Raw genomic sequence first — 22076 nt, 5'->3', positions numbered from 1 at the left:
AAAATCATTCAATAATTAAGCAGTAATACATTACTATATGCACCAAGGCAGATTAACATGCAGTAGAACTGTAAGATTTCAAGTAAGGCCCAATTAATAAACACTATGGCATTTGCAATCTCACTGCAATTATGGGGGAATATCAAATGAAAAAACTCCATTTCATGGTCCATCAAACCATTTAAGAAATTCACACCATGAACTATTTAAGAAGCTTAGTATATGTACGTATACATATGCACATTATTTTTTACATTAAAAAAAATCATAACAGAACATTTAGAAGACCAGAAACAGAAAAAAGAGCTTCCAACTCTCACCACTCTAATATAACTATAGTTGGAATTTCATATACTTTATTTTCTAATTTTTTTCCAATCCATGTTTTTTAAACTTGTCATAATCAATCCACATATAATTTTGTAACCTTTAATTTACTTACTATTCTAATTTTCCCATATTGCTAGTTTTCACAATCACAATTTTTAATGCTCACTTAATATCTGATCAAGTAGATGCAATATAATTTATATTTAATGTTTTTGAGACTGAGGTTGCTTTCCATGTTTCAAAATGATAAATATTATTACAATACATATCTTAGTCCATATAATTGTTTTCCTGAATTTTGGAGAATTTCCTTATGATAAATTCTCAAATGTCATTTCAAAGGATATAAACATTTTATAGCTCTAGATGTTTGTTACCTAATACCAAACACCATTTTAAGTGGTGAGAGAATGTTTAAAATGAAGATTTCTGAAAAAGAGTCATTATAGTAATTGTGTCAAATCACTCTCTTCTTCTTCCAAATCAACTATATTTGTGAGCCCCAAATGTTTATTTTGGGACTACATCACATTCCAAGTGTTTACTTTTCCATTGTTCCAGAGACATTACATTTTACCAACTGGAAACGACTCCTTGTTTGTACCAACATATAAATGAAAAATAATAATAATAATCATGGATAGTTTGATGATTCAAATTTTGATCATTCAAAGATGATTCTAATTTACTGTTTGCTTATAAACTGAAAAGCTGAAATTGAATGCCAAATATACCATAATATTTTTATTCTTTCTTAAAATTACTATCTCAGTAATACAGATTGTGGGGAAGAAAATAACCTACAGGCAGTTCTCATTTAGAAGGTTCTACTCATGCTCTTCCTTGCCACACCTGGCACAGCTGCACACAGCAGGGAGGGTGCACAGCTGTGCAGGGAAGGGGATGAACCTGCTCTATGTGAACTGCCACCGCTGTATCTTCTATGACGTTGGAATTTTAACAATGTCAATAATCTCACTTTTCAGATAAAATTGCAGCAATTTCTAGAATTCCAATCAAGGCATATAGCAGAAGAAATTAAATGAGAGTAAAAACCAAGAACATAGTTTGAAGGAATGTAACAGAAGGTTTAAGTTGCTCAACACAATGCAAGTAATGGAACTTCACTGGTATCCTGTCAACTGATGATTCCGGAAAAGTGGTTTCAAATTAACTCATCATTATCTACCCTAATAAATCAGCTCCTTCTCCTGTGCTGTCTAACTCAATATCATCTATTCAGTTGTCCAAGACAGAAATGTAGGGATCACATTTGACCCTTTCTGCACCCTCACACCTGCATCTACACATTACTAAGTCCTGCTAGTTTTATTTTCTTTATTTTTCACATTTCTCAAATCTGTCTTCTTTGAACCACATGGTAAGAGCTTTAGAATCTCATTAACACACATGCATTTGAATTCTGTTCTACCACTTGCGGAGTGACCCTGGGTGAATTTAAATTCTAAGTCTCAGATTCCTCATTTATTCTAAACTAAAGATGATAACTACTTTGTAGGGGAATTGTGAATATTAAACGAGAGTTTAAGATGCTTAGTGAGAGGCCGGGCGCGGTGGCTCACGCCTGTAATCCTAGCACTCTGGGAGGCCGAGGCTGGCGGATTGTTTGAGCTCAGGAGTTCGAGACCAGCCTGAGCAAGAGCGAGACCCCGTCTCTACTAAAAATAGAAAGAAATTATATGGACAGCTAAAAATATATATAGAAAAAATTAGCCGGGCATGGTGGCGCATGCCTGTAGTCCCAGTTACTCGGGAGGCTGAGGCAGTAGGATTGCTTGAGCCCAGGAGTTTGAGGTTGCTGTGAGCTAGGCTGACGCCACGGCACTCACTCTAGCCCGGGCAACAGAGTGAGACTCTGTCTCAAAAAAAAAAAAAAAAAAAGATGCTTAGTGAGCATGTAAAACATAGTAAACAAAAAAGGGCAGCCCTTACCATCATCACTGCTACCATCAGTGCCCTAGTTCCCTCCCACAGCTCACCCACCACAAGAGCCTCCCCTTCTTGGCTCCCTCTCCCTCTAGCTTTGCCCCTCAAATTTCTCCTTTACACAGCTGCCAGAGTGTTCTAAGTACAAGCCAGCAACATTAGACTCAAGCTTATCATGCTGTTTGTCACTTCCTGCCTCTATTCCCTACCTCTCCCTTTGCCTGGACTCAGCATCTTGATTTTTTGGAGGCCCCTGCTCCTACCTAGCTAAATTAGGTGCCTCTCAGTGCTGCCACATATGCCTTTGATTGTCTTTATCATTAGACTTAATATGTAATGATATATGTGTTACAGTAATCTATTTATGGGTTTGTCTCCCATGGAACTGATATGGAAACCTGTCTGATTCACGCTTTTATCTATAACATCCTGCACAGTGCTTAGGACATATTAAGCATTCAGTTTGTTGAACACCTAGATACTTTGAAAAATAATGAGTTTTACTTTCTGTATCTTCTTTCATTTGAAATGCGAGGAAAAATTCTTCCTCAATGTAGAAAATATCTATCAGTAGTAATCAGAGTGTATACAATTCATTGGTACTCACTTGCTCTCGAATCATATTTTTGTAGTGAGACACAATATTGTCATGCTGTTCTAATGTTTTCTTCACCTCTTCTTCTTTTTTATCTTCTTCACTGGACTTATAAATAGCCTTAGTTATAACACCTAGAAAAGAAAGTTTATTTGTTTTAAACATTTAAAATACTATTTTGTTATTAAGACTTAGTCAAAACATATAATCTAACTCCATGACAGACTGGAAATAATCTTTCCAATCTTACTGAAAGCCAACTGTCCTTTACTGGGCTACAGATCAAGAGCGAGGAAAAAAAGATCCACTTTCAGGCTTATCATATAATCTGCATGTATCCAGGACATATATACACAATATAATCACATTTACTTTCTAATGAATATCAATATAAACCTTCTTGTTTTACCTTCAAGTTCTTTTACCAGCTTTGTAAACTCATGATCAAATATCATACATTCTGGACTGGGAAAGTTTGGTTGGGGTTTCTGAGACGCTCTGGAATATAACTCATGTTTGCTAATAAATCCTAGTTTCTCTATGAAATTCTCTTTGCCAATCCTCTTCTCTATTAGTTGTTTTAGCTTCTCTCTATAGAGATAAGCACATTGAAATGCTTTAAAAAAACACAAAATCATAACAAAACATAAAAGCTTGGTCTCCATTATACTTTGGCAGAAAAAATGCTCCATTATCTCTTGATGCCATTAGAGAGTCATCTTCCCCTTACTTACTTCATGCAGCTCTCAAGTGAGTTATCATTGAAGTAAATCGAAATGCCCAACAAAAGGGCACATAAGCCTTGGACCAACTGTTCCTCCTCTCCAAGATTTTCTGCAATTTGTCCTGTAAGCTGAAATCCTTGTTAAGGAGGCTAATGATTCATAATATCTAGAATACTTTATTTTGCAATTGGAATTTGATATATACTTCATGTAAGAGTTCCTATAAGAAATATCATATATGCTCTAAGCCAGAATAAAATAATGATACACATATACACACACAGGTTAAGCAAACATCATCACAACCTTAACAGTTTAAAAAGTTGCAACACAGATAAGATGGTGGAGAATTCAAACATTTTGGGTATAGAGCTATTTCCAATTGAGAAGAAAAAAATAAAAAAGATATAAATACTTACATGTATGTTACTAAAATATAAAGGATACAAATGGAACATTGGCTGAATTGTGAAGAAAATGCGTTACTGCAATGGGACAGTTGCTTAGCCAGGTACAAAGCAACATTAACAATCCAACTCTTGTTTGTATTTTGCTTCCCTGTAATAGATAAGTTGGCAGAAATCTCTCTCCATTCATTCTATTTTTTTCACACTTAAAGTTGCCCTAAGATCCCTTCCTATTTGCATAAAAAGAATTTTAACATCTTATAAAAGATGTGCCAGAAATCTAGATTTCAAAAAATTGAACAAGAGAATACATTCTTATGTGCACCACAGGCTGCATGTCTCAAAATGATCACAGTGTGGAAATTAGAATTGATTCATTTTTCATAAGCATATACTGGGTTATTTAAAATTCTATTAGTAGAAAAACCTGGTCGGTCTGCTAAGGAAAAAATTTATGATATAGAGGTTTAAAAAAAAAAAATCCATCAACTCCAAGACACTTTATAATACATTTGCCAGGCAAATTTATGATATTTCAATCAATATTTTAAAAACAAGTTCCTGATAAGAGGACAAATTCTGCCTCCTTCAAAAAACATCAAGAAAAATACAAAGAAATAATCTCCTGAATCATTTAGTCAAATTCCATGAGAGAATATATTTTCTAACAAGAAAATAAACCATGCTACAAACTCAGTGACAATATTATATGAGAAAATCACCAACATAGTCAAGAGGAAAAAGATTTAAATTAGCAAAAGTGCCCCAAGCCACTAACTATGTTGCTGCCTAGTTAAACAAGAAAATTAGCACGTCCAGCAAAATTAGTTTTCTAAATTTTAAAACAATACATTTACATCTCCTATATAGATCTCAGTTCATAATATTGACACTGCCCATCTTCTATTACTATGACCTTTATTTCTTTTTTAAAGAAAAAAAAACTTGTTTGAAATAAAATAATGAAGATCAGCACAGTAATGCATCACTTTGGGGTGGTTTTTATAAAATATCCAAAATATATTTATTCAAAGATCTAGACAAAGAATGGATTTAAAATAATCATTGCTGTTTTGAAAAATTTCTAACACCTAGACTATTCCATTTTGCAAATCTTAATTAATGTCAGCATCTTGACCTTTTTATAATCTATTTTCAGGTATATTTAATATTGAATTAAATAAATTCAAACTGGACTTCTTCAAATGATTTACCAAGTAAGCATTAATATGAATTTAGTTTTTACATGATATATTATTTTTCCTTGCTTCTATATCATTACTGTGCCCACAGTATACTTTCATGTTACCTATATAAATTAAAAAGTTAAAAGATATAGCTAGTCTCCATTGACTATGTACCACAGAAAACTTACAACTACTCAAGTTATAAATGCAAATGTTTTATCTACATGCTACATATAGAAATTCATCATTACTTAGATTAACCATTTTTAGGTACCAAATATGCCTACATATATATATATATAAGAGCATCCTATCAAATCGCTGGCTGATGTCTGAGTAAACAAAAACAGAATTAGATTTAAATCTGAGTCCTCCAGAAGTATGCCCTTTGGGGTCTAACTGAAGGATAAGAAGAACAAAGTTAAACATAACCAGGGAGAAAATAGAACGGAACAATTCATTTATTATAGCAACAAAAAACCGCTTCTCAGCCTTCTGGCTAAGATTCACTGTATTATAGCAACAAAAGAAGATAAAGTACTCAGGAATGAACCTCATCAAAATGGTCTGAAACCAAAACAAGAAAAATTTTAAAACACTCCTAAAGAGCACAAAAATGGATATAAAACCAATATAAAGACACCATGTTCTTAGATAGGAAGACTTGACATCATGAAGATGTTAATTCTAAGTTAATTTATAACATAAATATGATCAAACAAAAATACTAAAAGGTTTCTTTTCTTATGGAACTTAACAACTTGATTCTGAAGATCATATTTAAAAAGTGAGAATAACTAGGAATACGGTGAAAAAAATGAAAAACAGTAATGAGGGGATATTAGATCATGAACAGGCAGGAATTAAGGGATAGACCAAAAAGTCCAGAAATAGATCCATATACAAATGAGAACTTACTATATGAAAAATGTAGCATATAATCATCAGTGGGTTATATGTCCCAACTTAAAAAATGTTGGGACAACTAGACAGCTATCTTGAAAAAGATCAGTGTGGATCCACACCTTATACAGTTCATTGAGGAAAGTGGAACAAAGAGTTAAATGCAAAAAAAGAAACCAGAAAGCATGAGATGAAAATATGAGTAAATTCCTTAAGATCTTTCAGTGGGAAGGCCATTTTCAGTATGACTTAAAATGCAGAAGCCATAAAAGAAAAGTCTGAGAAAAAAAAAAAATCCAGGTGGGCACTGGTGACTCATGCCTGTAATCAGGAGTTTGAGACCAGCCTGAGTAAGAGACCGTCTCTACTAAAAATAGAAAAAAAAAATTAGCTGGGTGTGGTGGTGCACCTATAGTCCCAGCTACTCTGGAGGCTGAGGCAGGAGGATCGCTTGAGCCCAGGAGTTTGAGGTTGCTGTGAGCTAGGCTGATGCCACCGCACTATAGCCTGGGCAACAGAGTGAGACTCTGTCTCAAAAAACAAACAAACAAAAAATCCAAAACAAAACACCAAAGTCAAAAGACAAATGACATATCAGGAAAAAATATCTATAATTCATATCAAAGACAAGGGCCAAAATTCTTTAATACAAAATGAGCAGAGGATATGAAATAGAAGAAAAAGTACACATCTCTTTTTGGAGCCCCCAGAGTGACTGAGGAAATTTGGAAAAAAAAACCAAAAAAACAATGGAGGATAAAATTTTAATTTCAGAGCATTCCAAGGGTTTAGTGAATAGAAACCACAGATTTTACAAGATAGGAGAGAACCACAAACAAAATATTTAAAGTTGAATCATTGAATTTTTAATATAAGTGTAGGGGCTAGGCCTAGAAGGATGGATGGATAGAAAGAATGAAGGTGAATGAAGGGGCAGGTGAAAACGCCTGCCCAAAGATGCTTGTTTGCTAAGTTCAAAGGTCAGCTGAAAACAGCTGACCTGTATAGAAGTTGTTAAAAAAAATTAACAAAGGGCCCTGATCCTTTGCACACATGTCCTTGGAAATAAATACGGGGAGGAACTTAGCTGAGGAGGCCATTTTCTCCTTTAGATTTTGGTCTCTCCCCTTCTCTCTAAACACTATGTATTTCGAGCAATCATTCATGAAAAAGTAGCTGCAACACATAAGCTATTATGTTCTACCTATTACATCTTCAAAATAAAAATCCCTCTCATTTCTATGTACATTTCAAGTTTAATATTTTTGCACTGTTTATAAAAATATACAAAAAGCTAACACTTTAAACTCCTAGTATTCAAGCATTAAAATGAAGTTCTAGCATATTACAATCAAATTCACTTTCTAGTGGTGGCCTCTGGGGACAGAGAAATAATAAGAAAGGGGGCATATTGGAACTTTCTGGGATTATGAAAATGTTCTACATCTTATTTTGGGTGGTGGCTACAGAGGTACACTCAACCATCAAAAATCATCAGACTGAACACATAAGGTCTGTGCATTTTACTGTGTATAAATTAATATCTCAAAAAATTCCCTTTTAAATTATTAACATTTATATTTACAAAATACTTTCCCAAATATGAAAAATTCTGGAGGCTAAAGCTGCCAAATATATGTATGTGTGAGTTAATAACAAATGTTAAATCATGCTCATACACAAAGATATAATTCCTAACAAGACCTCAGTTATTACTACTCACACTTGTTCAACTGAAATGCATGCTCAAACATGAATATTACAGTACACTCGTTTTTTTACAAAACACACAAACAAAACAAAACAAAACAAAACACAACACTCTTCCCCCCACAGCAAAAGTTAATCCTCATATAGGACTGTAGTTATATGGGTATACATAAGTAGTTGTAACATATGGATTATATCCAGAATAATCCATAATATTTAAGTCTTTCAAATTACAAAATTATACTTGCCATTGTACATTTTAAATAATATAATATAAAAGTCATCACATTCTTTCATATACTGATTAACTAAAGACAAAATTCTTAAGCCTAAATTTTACTTCCTGTGAAATGTTTTAAGGAGAAATAAAGAAGCAAGCTTGGGAGAAAAAAACACAAAAAACCAAAACCAAGGAATTCCAGAAAGTGCAAGCATCCCCAGAGGAAGCACGAAGTATATAGCCTCAGATTCTCACTCCCATAGTTCCTAGTAACGTCACTACAGTATCCCATGGAGAAGAATTGGAGAGCCACTTATGATAGAGATAAACCTGCTGACACATAAGTGTGTGAGTAGAATATAACTTCAAACAAGCAGTTAAAAAAACCCAATCAGCAAAACCCAACACAGAGAAAAAGACTTGATGAAAGAGGAAAATGCCTAAGCTAAATCAAGTGATACATACCCGTCTGTCGATCTTATCACCCTGCAAATTATATATTAAAAATTATTCATAAATATTACTACTTTAGAAAAATCTAAATCCAGAAAAATCCCTCAAATACTTTTTCACAGTCCCTCTACAAACTCAAGCCAATCATATGAAACAGGATAGTTCTAATCTTTTATTATATAAAAATGATAAACATTTTAGAGGATAAGGATTTTATAGCACTATAATTAATTACTTAAGAGTAAGGAAGATACCACCACCTTTAGCATTTCTCATTATGCATTCACTGTAATCACATTACTACAGCAAAATCTGTGGTGATGGTAGTCAAATAGTTAATTACTTTTTGGCTTTTAAAAAAACTGTTTTCAACAGACAGCAACATAATACTGCCAGGTATTAAATAAGATATGAAAATTCTAAGGTAGATTTTTTTAACCACTAAGAGATAGGGATAAATAAGAGATAAAATAAGCTTTCAATTAAAGTAAACCAATTTTAAACTGCACCCCTTTTCACTATAGTTAATTTTTAAGGTTTCACTTATAACTTCTACTCATGGCACCGTTTTCTTAAAAGCTCCAAATAAGGAAAAATTCAGTAAGTGTGGCAAAATTAAAAACTAAAGAAGGGCACAGCACATCATTATGGAGAGTGGGTAGGATGATGCCACTGCTCGAGCAGTGGGCAGAATAATTTTAGACTTATCCACATTTTTACTCTCCCTGACTGATTCTGAATGTTGATGACATTATTATGGCTTTGCTAAAGTGTGAACTTGAATTGTTCAACAGCATGGCTGGTACACATGGGCAAATCATGTAATAGTAATTACAAAGTGCCTACGATCTACATTTCAGTAAAGCTTTGCTGTTTTCATCAAGAGTCTAAAGGAATGCAAGCATTTTTAGTTATGTTTTTCTACATCTTGTTAGGTAAATTATATGCATGGGGACTTGAGGATTTGGGAATTCACAAACATCAAGGGTGTATACTGTATAGCTGCATACACAATGGACTACTATTCTATTTTTGTTTCTGGATGATCAATCGCTCTGAGAAGAGAAAGAGGGAGGTGCACAGGTATGAACTATGTTATTCCCTCTCATAAACTAACCTCAATTACTGAGAAGAAAGAGAAAATGACATGCAAGAACATTATGGATGATTTAAAAAGAAAACAAAACCCTCAAAATACCTTTCTGCCTAGGACATGTCTTTCCATCATGATACGGATCTTATAACTATTTGGCAAAACCATTCCTATGGGAATATTTATTGCTTTCTTTCCACTAAACTGTTCCTGGTTACAATGAACTAATAAGCAGGTAAGTCCTCTCTTTCCTTTTTCATGTGCATCTTCTAAGGACATCCTTGCATACCTGTATCACTGACATCAAAACTTATAGCTGGAACTTTTTTACCCCTTAGAGAAGTTTCACGCAATACTTTACCTGTGAAAGGATGTTGGTACACTGTTGTAGTAAAGAAACAGGAGGGTTGCCGATACTTGTAGCAAGTTGAACCCTGAGCAACTGTTCCTTCTGGGTAGCGTTTTCTTGCAAAGCATGGGCAAGGGCCACAGCAGCACACCAGTTTGAAAGTGAATCAGTAGAAAACAAACCTCCACACAGTAACTGACCAGCTGAGACTGAATTACCTGTTGCTATAAAGATGGAAAGCAGATGATAAAAATATATTAGATTTTCACTGTGTGGGAGTAAACAAAATTTTTATAAATTGTTTTCTGGACATACAAAAATAATTATTTTCAAAACAATAGAAGTCTGGTTTTCAAAACAAAATGAATGATGAGAGAAAGTTATCGTGGAAGAAAAGTAGCACAACAAAGAAACAGAGGTTGAATATCCCTTATCTGAAATGCTTGGGACCAAAAGTGTTTCAGATTTTGGATTTTCACATTTGGAATGCTCAACCTGTATAGAACACTTGAGGCATCAAATTGATGATGGTAATATCCCCCCAAATTATTACCTTAATTAAAAATAACATTTCTAAAATGAATCAAGGGAAATGCCACATTTTAATTATTCTACTACATTAAGAGTCTTATTTTCATTTATGGTAAAAAATTTCTTATGGCAATAAATTTTTTATCAAAAAGTTTTTGATAAAATATAATTAAATAGACTTAAATTTTGACAAAAACCACAAGGTACGTAATTAAAATGAGGTTTTCAATTGTTAAAGATAACAAAGGTAAGTATATCAAGAATTTATCTTAGGTAAAATGAAATATTTAAAGAATCCATAGAAAGGGTAATGACTCTACCCGCTACTAGAACAATAGACCAAAATGTTAAGTGTGATTTAATAGTAAAATTTATCTTTGGAATGATAAGTACAATTAACAGCAGCTTCTGTTTATTAGCATCTATTATATGCCAGGTGCTAGAGGTGAGCGCTTAACATACTTAATTTAATTACATTAATCCTCACAATATTCCTAATGAGGTGAGTGTTATCCCCATTTATAGAGGAGTATTATTATCTCCCCATAACTTGAGAAGGCTCAAGTTAAAAATAATTTGCCCAAAGTTACAGAGCAAGAATAGTGGAAATTCTACAATGCAAACTCTGGTCTGACTCCAAAGCATGTTCTCTAAACTTATTTGCAAGCCTTGGAACTCAAGTTGGTTTTTTTTTCCTAAGCATACAAAATATTTTAGGCTGAAGCATAAAGAGAAAGACTGAATTAAAAGCTTGAAAGACATTTACTTTTTAAACTAGAAATTGGAACTATATTATTTACCATCAATGGTGGAAGGTAGAAGTGTTGACACAATTTCTCCTTGTCCTTTTTGGTTTTTATATAAGAAACACTGGAAACAATAGAGAACAGCACAGCGCAATACAAATGGCTGCCTTTCATTAACCATGGACATGAGCAGTACTACAATTGCCGGTCTGTCGCATTTAAAAAGAAAAAAACAAAATGAAACATTGCAACCTAAGTACACAAGTCAATAGTGAGTCATTTTTGTTGGCTGAGGAATCATAACCTGAACACCAGCAAGTTAAGTATTTCTATTTCCATTTCACAGAAAAGAAAACTGTAGCAGAGAGAAGTGAAGTAACTTGTTTGCCTAAGGTACACAGCTAGGATATGGAAGAGGTGATATCTGAATCTAAATATTTAAATTCCAAAGACTACACACTCTTTTAAAACACCAATGTTTGGCCAGGCGCAGTGGCTCATGCCTGCAATCCTAGCACTTTGGGAGGCACAGGCAGGAGGACTGCTTGTGCCCAGGAGTTTGAGGTTGCTGTGAGCTATGCCACTGCACTCCAGCCTGGGCAACACAGCAAGACCCTGCCTCAAAAACAAAACACACAAAAAACCCCAATATTTGTCTTGTCAGATAATGTCTAGTTTCAAAACATACAAATGAACTTCTTGGATCTGTACGTGAGATATATTAACAACTCAAACTGAGATTCCTCTGAGGAATCTCAGTTATTCCCTTTTCCTACCTTGGTGGGTTTGAAGGTGCATTTACAGATGCAAAGTAGTCTTGGTTTACTTGGCAGCCTCGAATAACTTCTGATACAGTATTTATGGTCTGTTAAGAAGAGGAAAAATAAAAAAACATTTAGAGAAAGTAAGGCAAGTTAGAAAACTTGTTTTCAAAGGAAGAAAATGTTATATCCTGCTTTTTAAGTGCCAAAATTCAGACACCAAAAAAATCAATGATAGCATTATAATAGAGAATCTATTTTTACAGAACAAAGATGAGAACAAATTTAAAATGTAACAAATTAAAAATTCAATTTAAGAATGAAGTTGAAAAAACCTCCAAGAAAGCAGAAAAGACAAATTATATTTCAAAACATGTTATATAAAATAAACATATACAATTTCTGTCAATTAAAAATCAATTAATTTTTTAAAAAGACAAACTAGGTCCAGAAAGTCTAACAATCTAATTAAAGAGTTGCAGAAAGAAAACATTAAAGAGAAGAGCAAATTATCACAGAATACCAAAAACATCCTCAGAACTGAAGGACATGTGTCTCTAGCTGAGTGCCCAGTGAGTGGCAAAAACAATTATGGATGGGGGTGGGGTGGGGAAAAGGTCCACAGGATTGCATATCATCAGTAAATTTCAGAAAATCAGAAATAAAGAAAAGATCTCAAAAGTTTCTACAGAGAAAAAGCAGGTTACATTTAAAAAAGGATTAGGATTCAGAATGACTTCAGACTTCTTAATAGCAACACTGGAATGATGGTCTGAAAGTTAAATGTTAGTGATTTCTGACCCTGAATTCCACATCCAGTCAAACAAATTAACTCTGACAGTAGAGGAATAATATTTTTAGACATGAAAGAGCTAAAAAAATTTCTCTTGTCATTTAGTCTATTTTAGGAAATTAAGGAAAATTAGATAATGAACCAAGAGGTAGGGGGAAAAGATATGAGACCCAGATAACCAAGGAATGTAGGTCAAGAGGGAGGTAAAAGGAAATCCTAGGAGGATGGCAGAAGAAAGTCCAGGGACAAGAGACGTGTGGCAGGAGGAGAATGGAGGGTTTCCAGGAGGCCCAAGGTAAACAATGATCTGTTAAGCATGATAGTATTGATATGCACATATATATAGGAAATCAATAAAATGAAAGAATATAATTATAACTCACAAAAGAAAGATATTAGAAAAAAGGATGTAGGGCTCTATTTGGCTTAGCAAGAACAGTATTAGTACAGGCCTAATAATATAAACCCCACCTACTGATTTAAATATAAATTCCATAAAATAATTGTGGGGTGACATGAGGAAGTAATGTGGGAGGGTTATATGGGTGGTGGGTGGAGTGAGACAAGGTAAGGAGGAATGGGGTTGAAGGCAGCTGATTTTGTTATAAAACTTTTATTGTTATTTGTACTTTTAACATGCATGTATTAGTTTGAGAAAAATAAAAAAAAAATTTAAATAAACTAAACCTCTTTTCTTCCAACTAACTTCTTTTTCCTCTTGGTAAACAACAGAAAATGCCATGTCAGGGGAAAAGAATTTACCATTCAATGAATCTACTTGTTAAGTAAGACTAAGTCACTTTGTTCTCAAAATTAAAAACATAAATCATACTGTGCATTCCTGTTGAATACAATAAAAATGATGAGAAATCTTTCTAGATGGATCTGCTAAGCTTTAACATTATTTATATACTATAAAATTGATGAATGACTGTATCTTTGGGAATCGATACTGTCATCATTATACTAATTACATTTTAATAAGATCAGTAAAGAATTTAACATACAAAAATGGTTAACTATTAGTGTTTTCCCTTCAGCCAATATCTAATTCTTCCTAGGATTCCTGATTTCAACTTCCATAGAGCAGCCTCTGACGTAAGTTGGTTTACCTCTGTCAGGATGTCAGCAGGAACTCCAGTAGCCATTAGGATAGTACAGAGCTGCTGCAGTAACCCACACTGGAACATAGCTTTCTGACAGCTGCTGGTTGCACCAGGAGGGTTGGTGGGAGATACCAGTACACGAACAAGCTGTGAAGGAAAGAGAAAACAAAATTTGTCTTTTAAAGATTTGAAAAGGCTGGAGGCAAATCTGATCTATAAGAGCAAGAAAGTGTATATGAAGCGCCCCCTACTTGCTCAGCCAGATCTAGGTGTTTTTGCCTTCCTTCTTGCATGGCAACAGTTCTGTTATACATTATGTATATTCCTCTGATGAGGAAATCATTTGGAATCCTACTGTCCTCACTTTTATAATCACCACTAAGCTTTTACCATAAAGCTTTAATAAAATTGCAGATAAGTCCGGGCATGGTGGCTCACGCCTGTAATCTTAGCACTTTGGGAGGCTGAGGTGGGAGGATCATTTGAGGCCGGGAGTTTAAGACCAGCCTGAGCAACATAGCAAGACCTTATCTCTACAAAAAATAGAAAAATTAGCTGGGCATGGTTGTGTACAACTGTAGTCCCAGACTCAGGAGGCTGAGGTAGAAGGATCATTTGAGCCCAGGAATCTGAGGTTGTAGTGAGCTATGATGATGCCACTGTACTCTAGCCCAGGCAACAGAGTGAGACTCACTCTCTCTCTCAAAAAAAAAAAAAAAAAAAGAAGAAGACAAGAAAAGAAAGAAAAAAAATCACAGGTGGTTTGTCAATTTAATTTGTATTGGACTTGAAACTCAGACTATTAATCTTTGGGAACAGGGACATTATCATCCACTTCCTAGTATCTAGGGCCTAGCTCTCAGTAAATGTTTATTGAATGAATTAATACTTAATATTTTAAATATTAAAATTTATTATACTAGACCCCTAATTCAAGAAGACAGATTTAAAAAATTTGTATCAACAATATAACCTATTATTCCCTAAAGGAAAATCCATCAGGAAAATATATGTCTGGATTTGCTTTAAAATAATACAGTAGAGTAAGAGAGAAGAATAAAAGACAAAACAAAATTGCAAGATGGTAATAATTGTTGAAGCTGAGCAATGGTGGGTGGGAGCGCTCTCAGTATAACTACAAATTTCCATATTTGTAGGGTTTTTTAAAGCCCACTTGAAACCAAGTGAATATCCTGGATTTATCAAACACAAGCAATATTATTTTCTTCAAAAAGATCAATGTCAAAATTCTTATCAAATTTATGTCTAAGGACAGTATACCTGTAGCATTAGATGTAGATTGGTCACTTTCTGTGCAGACCAGCCAGAATTTTCATCTCCAACTTCAAACCAAGGTTTCATACGCTGAATATATGAGCCTTCTTTAAAAAAATTTTGGTTGGAATTGTTGTTTTTTAACAAATTCTGGAGCAATATCAAACAATCTTCTACTACTATTCCTGGAGAAAGAATGGTAAAATTAAAGTGTTAAGGCTGATAAAATCTGACAGAAATTTCAATTCCCAAACATTTTAAAAAAGATAATGGCTCAGCATCTCTTCAGTATGGGAAGACAGACAGCCTGTTCTGACTCCTGAGGGCCCCAGGACACAATTTTCGAGCTCTTTCCAAGGTCCTCTGGTGATCTCTAGACTTCTACGTTCGACTATCCACTTACCTCAGGAACTCATAGTTTTTCTTCAAATCCCAGCTTAAACATTATTTGTTTAGGAATGGCTACCAAGATTAAAGAACTAGGTTAAGATCACCAGCTACTTACAGTAGCCTACTCCTTTTATTAGGTAGTGTCTGCCTTCTCAAGTAGGTTATAATTTGTGAACACAGGAATTTGTGGACACCCTTCTTAGCTCTGTATCCTCGGCAGAGACAGAGACAAGATACTGAGTACATACACAGAAGCTAACTATTTAATATTTGTTGAATGAATCAATCATATCTTATTCCATCTCTAAGAAGCTCCTAAAACTGTAAGTCTCTTCTTTGAAACTTCCCTTGGTTTCTAAAACACCATTCTCCTGATTTTCCTGATAGCTCTCTGGCCACTCCTCAGGCTATTTTATTCATGGTCCCTGCTCTCCATGGTTTCATCTTTCCCCTCTTCTCTGCTTACAACACACCACTCTCCAGGGGCAATTTCATCCACACTGCAGCTTCCACCACCCTCAGAGCAGACAAATCTCCAACTGATCTCTACTTCACCGAGTACGAAATTAACCAATGGCCCTGTTTCCTTGGTGAAAGACTGACTGATGTTAGATGCTCACAGACGGTAAGCTTGTCTGGCACACCCAAACTTTGGTTCCTACCAGTTGAGCTGTATGTTGACAACAATCCCAATTACCTTTTTAAAAAAATTAACAGACTTTATATTTTAAAGCAATTTTGGGTTTCCTAATTAATTTCATGGATCATGAATTTGGCATTGGATCTAAAAGTCAATTGTTTTACTCACAAACCGTGCTATTTGTACTGGTTATTAATTAAATATTACATTACATGAACTATGAAAATATAAGTGTAAAAACAGAGTTATTCTTAGGAAAACTAAATTTAAGTCTTTGGCAAAACTCAATGAAAATAAGTCATTAAAAACAACTGTTAAGGATGGATAATATGATTCTAAAGGATAAGGAAAGTAATTGTAAAACCCCAGAAGGCACCTGCACTCTATTTTTAAAAAATCAAAATGCAAATGCTACATGATGCATTATAGGTATGATGTATACAAGGAAAGTGATGAAAAACTCCAATCAGCAGACCAATATCCAAAGAAAAAGTTCTGGCTCCAACTCAAAAGATAAATGTACACTTTTATTTTATTATATTTAACTTAAAAATAAAATATTTAAGGTACACATTTTAAATCCCTTTTAGGAATTACTGATTTAACCAGTCATAATCTCTCCAGATGAGAGGCTTCCTCCTCTCCTCCTGTTGCTGAACCATGAGGACCCTCACCTCATGAGGAGGAACTACTACATCTACCTCTTATGTAGGACCATAAATCTCCGTCAGATAAGGTGTGCTATTTGGACCATCTGAACGCTCTAGAGGAAAAGGAATGTCAAAGCCCTCACTACCACTGGCAGGTCTTCCTCCCAGTGTGCATCTAGGGAACCCTAGGGCCTTGAAGGCCACTATCACTTACAAAGAGCCACTGAAACTTGTCTTAGCAAACCTGGAGATCAGAGAATTCCACCTTTCCTTAAAACCCCATTTTCCTCAATCACCTCCCCAAACGTACACCACTCTAGTCATCTGTGCTTTCCCATTTTTGCATCTTACAATGCTTTGTGTTTCCTCTCCCCTCCTTTCAAACCCTTTCATGATGCTCTCTCAAATTCTCAAATATTGGTTAATAAAACCTGCTATAACCCTCAATTACTTTTTGAAATGCTCCTTTTCTTAAAAAAAAAACTGTTTTATCCTGTAACGTTCTCAAGTAAAGGCAATTCATGATCTCAATCCCATCTACTGGTGAGTCAGGATGTTGACTCTACGATCCTCCCAGCCCAGCACTTTCCAGAGACCATGGTTCCTCTACCCTCTTATATAAAAACTCCTGTTCTCTTGAGGCTCAGGCTATATGGCTGTACCATCTCTTATAATTCCTCATTGTAGTTATGCAACAAATTCATGGTCACTACTCTTTGTTCACTGAAAACATCACTGGCATCTCACTTTGCAAAGTCTTCTTTCTCTAAGTTCTGCTGTCACTCTTGATTTTTAATTTCAACAACAACCCATCTAACAGCTCAACCTCTCAGTTCCTTATCCTCATCTTTGGTGACAATCCTCACCTTCTTAGTATAACTTCTTACCTTTGTGGCTCAAGTATTTTCAACATATCTGTTCTAGTTCTCTTTCTCCTTTTTTGGAAACTCCCTTCTGTTTCTTTCCCTATTTAGTTTAGATTATATAGATCTTCATTTCCTCCACTCTATAGATAATGAACTAAATTCTCTTGCCTCACTGACTTTTCAAAGCACTTTCCTGGAAAAGACCTAAACCTGTGAAAACCTGTCTGATGTTTTTTCTGCATATGAACCTAGGAAGCTAAATATTACTGGGTTGGGGAAGAAATCACATAATCAAGCAGGCTGTACTGCTGTAAAATCATGAATACCCTCAATGGGGCCTTTATCCCCGACTGAAAATCTTCCTAATTACAGTAGTTAACTACCTCTCCTATTCTCCAAAAGACAATTTCTAACTTTCTCCATTAATTCTCAATTGCGTCTTCCCCCTTCACTCTCAGCATATAGCTCTGCCTTCAACTTAACTTCTCACCAACAAATTTGCCAAAAAACCCTACATATTAACCTATGCCTTCAGAAAAATAGCAGAAATGTGGCAATGCAGTATGCAAAGAGATACAACTGAGATTTTCCAGAAATGATGAAAGACACCAACCTAGACTGCTGAAGCCTAACAAATATCAAACAGGACAATTAAAAAGAAATCCACACTCAACATGCTACAGTGAAAGAAAAAAAGGAGTATAAAGTATGAGTTCCCATTTCTCCCTCCAATCATTAATATATTCTCTAGAACCTAACAATTTAGTGAGCACAAAAGGAATATCTTCCAATAATCTCTTCACACTATACCTCCATCACTGTTCCCCTCTTCTGTAATAATGTCCAGTAGTCTCTCAAAAGCATTTTCAAAAGCAACAATTTTCTGGATTGCTCCATTGCTTCTTGTTAGTGCTTGTAGTAGTAAGACACCCTTGTGGAGAAGAAAGATAATGTTTAGTGGTGTACATTTGTAAAACATTTAAAAATCATAGGAGTTTCATAAGCCTAACTCCTTTACTTTCTATATGGGGAGAAAAAGGACAGAGAAGTTAAGTAACCTCCCTAAGGTTATAGATCCCAAAGGGACAGAGCCTAGACTAGAATCCATGTTTAACAATTACTAATTCAGTTCTCTTTTCACTGTATGATAGAAAGATACAAGTCTTTCATATTCATCAATTATTACATAGCTTTCATTGCGGCTTAAGAGAGTTGACCGTGATTATATCTGCCTCAGGAATGCCACCATACATGCTTCATAATAGTAATAACGGAAAAGCTGTCATTCAGTACGAATCAACAAACATCACCACATTCTATCAGAGAAAGTTCAGAAATTCTTGTAAATATCTAGCCCACAAATCCCCAAAACTTGATTCTAAGTCAGCAGAAAAAAGATGAAAAAATTCACGCCTTATGAATGGCATGTCCAGCACAAGGCAATTTATAGTAGTCTTTGCCTCTGACTTTTAGTTTTCCCCAGCTCCTGTTAAGCTGGATTTAGTTCATATATTTTGCAATCTCTTTATCATTCACTGTTACCCATTTTTGCTTATTTTAGTATCAATCAAGTACTTTATGAGCCTCTAAGTGTCCCATATATCGTGATGGTAAAAGAGGCAGCAAATATTTTATGAAAAAAGCATAGATATTACTTCGGAGGAAGAAAAATAGTAAATAGGTAGTTCAAAAGTTCCACAGAGGCAAATTTGTTGTTGGTGTCATTATTAGGCAGGTAAGTATTTGTGTAAGACAAAAAATGTCCGTGGCCTTATTCCCTACTCCACTCATTTTCCTGATCGTCCAGTTTCAACACTAAGATGAGAAAGGCAAAAGTGGCTACTTTTAGATGTCAAATTCACCTGCTTAGTGCTGCCAACTTTAGTTTAACTGCTGAAAAAGGGAAGAAGGAATACAGTGGAAAGAAAATCGAGGTTCTGAGATAGATAAAGTAGGTTCAAAAACTGGCTGCCCTACTTACTAGTTGTACAACTGTAAGCAAATTACATAAATTGAGTATACTAATATGTAAAATAAGGATAATATCTTTATCATAGGGTTTTTAATAAAGACTAAAGGAGATAAAACAACTTCTCTACAGCCCACTATATTTTAAATTCTCAGTACATGTTAGCTTCTTTTCCCCTTAGTCTCTTGAATAGGTTTATTGAAATTTTAAAAAAATACAGCTATAGAACATGTAAAAACCAAGAATCTAGACATTGCAACAAAACAGAACTTAATCCCTAACTGTAAAATTAATGAAATTCAACACAAATATATAATCTTTTTATTTGTCTCAAATAAAAATTGAGAAAAAAAGGTTAGGAACAGAAAAAAGGAAAACAGTAGATTTAAGAACCAAGATAATGCAGTTATCAAAGAGCAATTTTATATTTGGAAATGAAAATTAATAGAAATTCAGAAAAGGATAAATTTTTAATTAATTGATTTATGATATCCTCTTTTTAAAATTTAAAGCCAAGAGAAGAACAGAACAGAAACTTTAGGCTTAAGATACATAGTCATATTTTAGTCAACAAAAGATATCTAAAATTCCTAATAGATAAATGCCCATTTAAAATATCTCTTAAGGCCGGGCGCGGTGGCTCACGCCTGTAATCCTAGCTCTGGGAGGCCGAGGCGGGTGGATCGCTCGAGGTCAGGAGTTCGAGACCAGCCTGAGCAAGAGTGAGACCCCGTCTCTACTAAAAATAGAAAGAAATTATCTGGCCAACTAAAAATATATATACAAAAAAATTAGCCGGGCATGGTGGCTCATGCCTGTAGTCCCAGCTACTCGGGAGGCTGAGGCAGTAGGATCGCTTAAGCCCAGGAGTCTGAGGTTGCTGTGAGCTAGGCTGATGCCACGGCACTCACTCTAGCCCGGGCAACAAAGTGAGACTCTGTCTCAAAAAAAAAAAAAAAAAAAAAAAAAAAAATCTCTTAAAAGATAACATTTAAATATTAAAGAATAAAAAATGTCCTTCTCATAAGTTACATTACTATGTAATTTCACTACCTATAAATACTGCTTTGACATACATACAAAATATTAAATACGAAAAGCTAAAAAAAAAACTAAGTAAACTAGAAGTCAAGAATGCTTCACTTTTGTCCCTGCTTTGCCACTAACCAGGTGTGACTCTAAGAGCAATCCAGATGATATTTACTAGAAATCAGGATGAAAAAGGCCCAGGGCCAGGGACCACAAATACAAAGAAGAATTGCTAACAAAGAACAACTGACTTGGTTTCTGTGGGTCTTGGGCTTTTCACCATAAATATGAATATTTAATTAGCTTGATAGGATCTCTTTAATTTAATTAAATCCAGAATTTAATTTTAAAAACACTTTTCCAATTTCTATCTAAAGTATTAGAGTTTTGATCGAGTTGTAGACAACAACAGAGAAAAATGCTCAAGCAACAAAACAATATGGCATCAATACAAAATACTCAAACTTACATGCAAATATTAAAATAAATCAAAATGGTAAATAACTCCAGAGCAAATCATGCTCTATATTTAAATAGAGATTAATAAAGAAGATCCTTAGAAATACATATTCAATCAAATGAAGGTGAGAACTCCAAATGTAATGCTTTGTTGGAGTACATAGTTTAGCCTGTAATCCTAGCACTCTGGGGGGGCGAGGCGGGAGGATCGCTTGAGCTCAGGAGTTCAAGACCAGCCTGAGAAAGAGTGAGACCCCCGTCTCTACTAAAAATAGAAAAAAATAGCTGGGTGAGGTAGCATGCACCTGTAGTCCCAGCTACTTGGCAGGCTAAGGCAGGAGGATTACTTGAGCCCAGGAGTTTGAAGTTGCTCTCAGCTAGGCTGACACCACAGCACTCTAGCCTGGGCAACAGAGTGAGATAGTGAGATTCTGTCTCAAAAAAATAAATAAATAAATAAGTAAATTTTAAAAAGTAAAAAGATTATCTAGTTCATTGTCTGGGCGTGTCTCCTCTACTCTCTAGGAGGAAAAGAGAATTGTGGAGGTAGAATTTGGTATAAAATACAACCTTTCAGGAGATGGTAAAAGAAATTCTAAACTTATGGAAGGAATAAATTTAAATAGCAAAATTGTTTGTCTAAGCCAAAATACTGGATAGCTAGGAAAGAAATAATGTGGCTTTGTATATAATAACTTAAAAAAGTCATTACCCCAAATTTCCAAATCTTGCTTCTTAAAATTCGGAGTAAGAGTCAACAAAGATTTCACTTGCAAAGAGAAAAAAAAGGCTATATATTCTTGGATTTCTTTTTCAAATTTAACTTACATCATTACGTATAACTTCCCTGGAATCTGCTAATAAGTCCATCAATCTTGATACACCTAGAATATATAAAATAGGTGAACATGTAAAAAAAGGTTGGCAGACAAAAAAATGCAA

General features: G+C 34.7%; 1 protein-coding gene across 3 annotated transcripts in view; it reads right to left on the bottom strand.

The window, feature by feature from the left end:
- The window catches only part of USO1 (USO1 vesicle transport factor), a 55966-nt gene that overhangs the window by 9756 nt on the left and 24134 nt on the right, over positions 1-22076 (bottom strand). For 2 of the 3 annotated variants that reach the window (XM_045532831.1, XM_045532833.1), the window contains 12 exons: positions 21963-22018; positions 18488-18608; positions 15138-15316; positions 13863-14003; positions 11973-12061; positions 11251-11405; positions 9932-10143; positions 8490-8510; positions 4045-4155; positions 3607-3725; positions 3282-3463; positions 2885-3006 (listed from right to left, as the gene is read on the bottom strand). In XM_045532831.1, the coding sequence (XP_045388787.1) occupies positions 2885-3006; positions 3282-3463; positions 3607-3725; positions 4045-4155; positions 8490-8510; positions 9932-10143; positions 11251-11405; positions 11973-12061; positions 13863-14003; positions 15138-15316; positions 18488-18608; positions 21963-22018 (1508 nt within the window). The remainder of the gene's footprint in view (positions 1-2884; positions 3007-3281; positions 3464-3606; positions 3726-4044; positions 4156-8489; positions 8511-9931; positions 10144-11250; positions 11406-11972; positions 12062-13862; positions 14004-15137; positions 15317-18487; positions 18609-21962; positions 22019-22076) is intronic. The other variant, XM_045532832.1, reaches the window with a different exon arrangement.

This window comes from Lemur catta, chromosome 19, assembly GCF_020740605.2.
Source record: "Lemur catta isolate mLemCat1 chromosome 19, mLemCat1.pri, whole genome shotgun sequence".
Taxonomy (NCBI): Eukaryota; Metazoa; Chordata; class Mammalia; order Primates; family Lemuridae; genus Lemur; species Lemur catta.
Note: the sequence above shows the minus strand (reverse complement) of the source record. Positions and strands in the feature narration are given on the sequence as shown.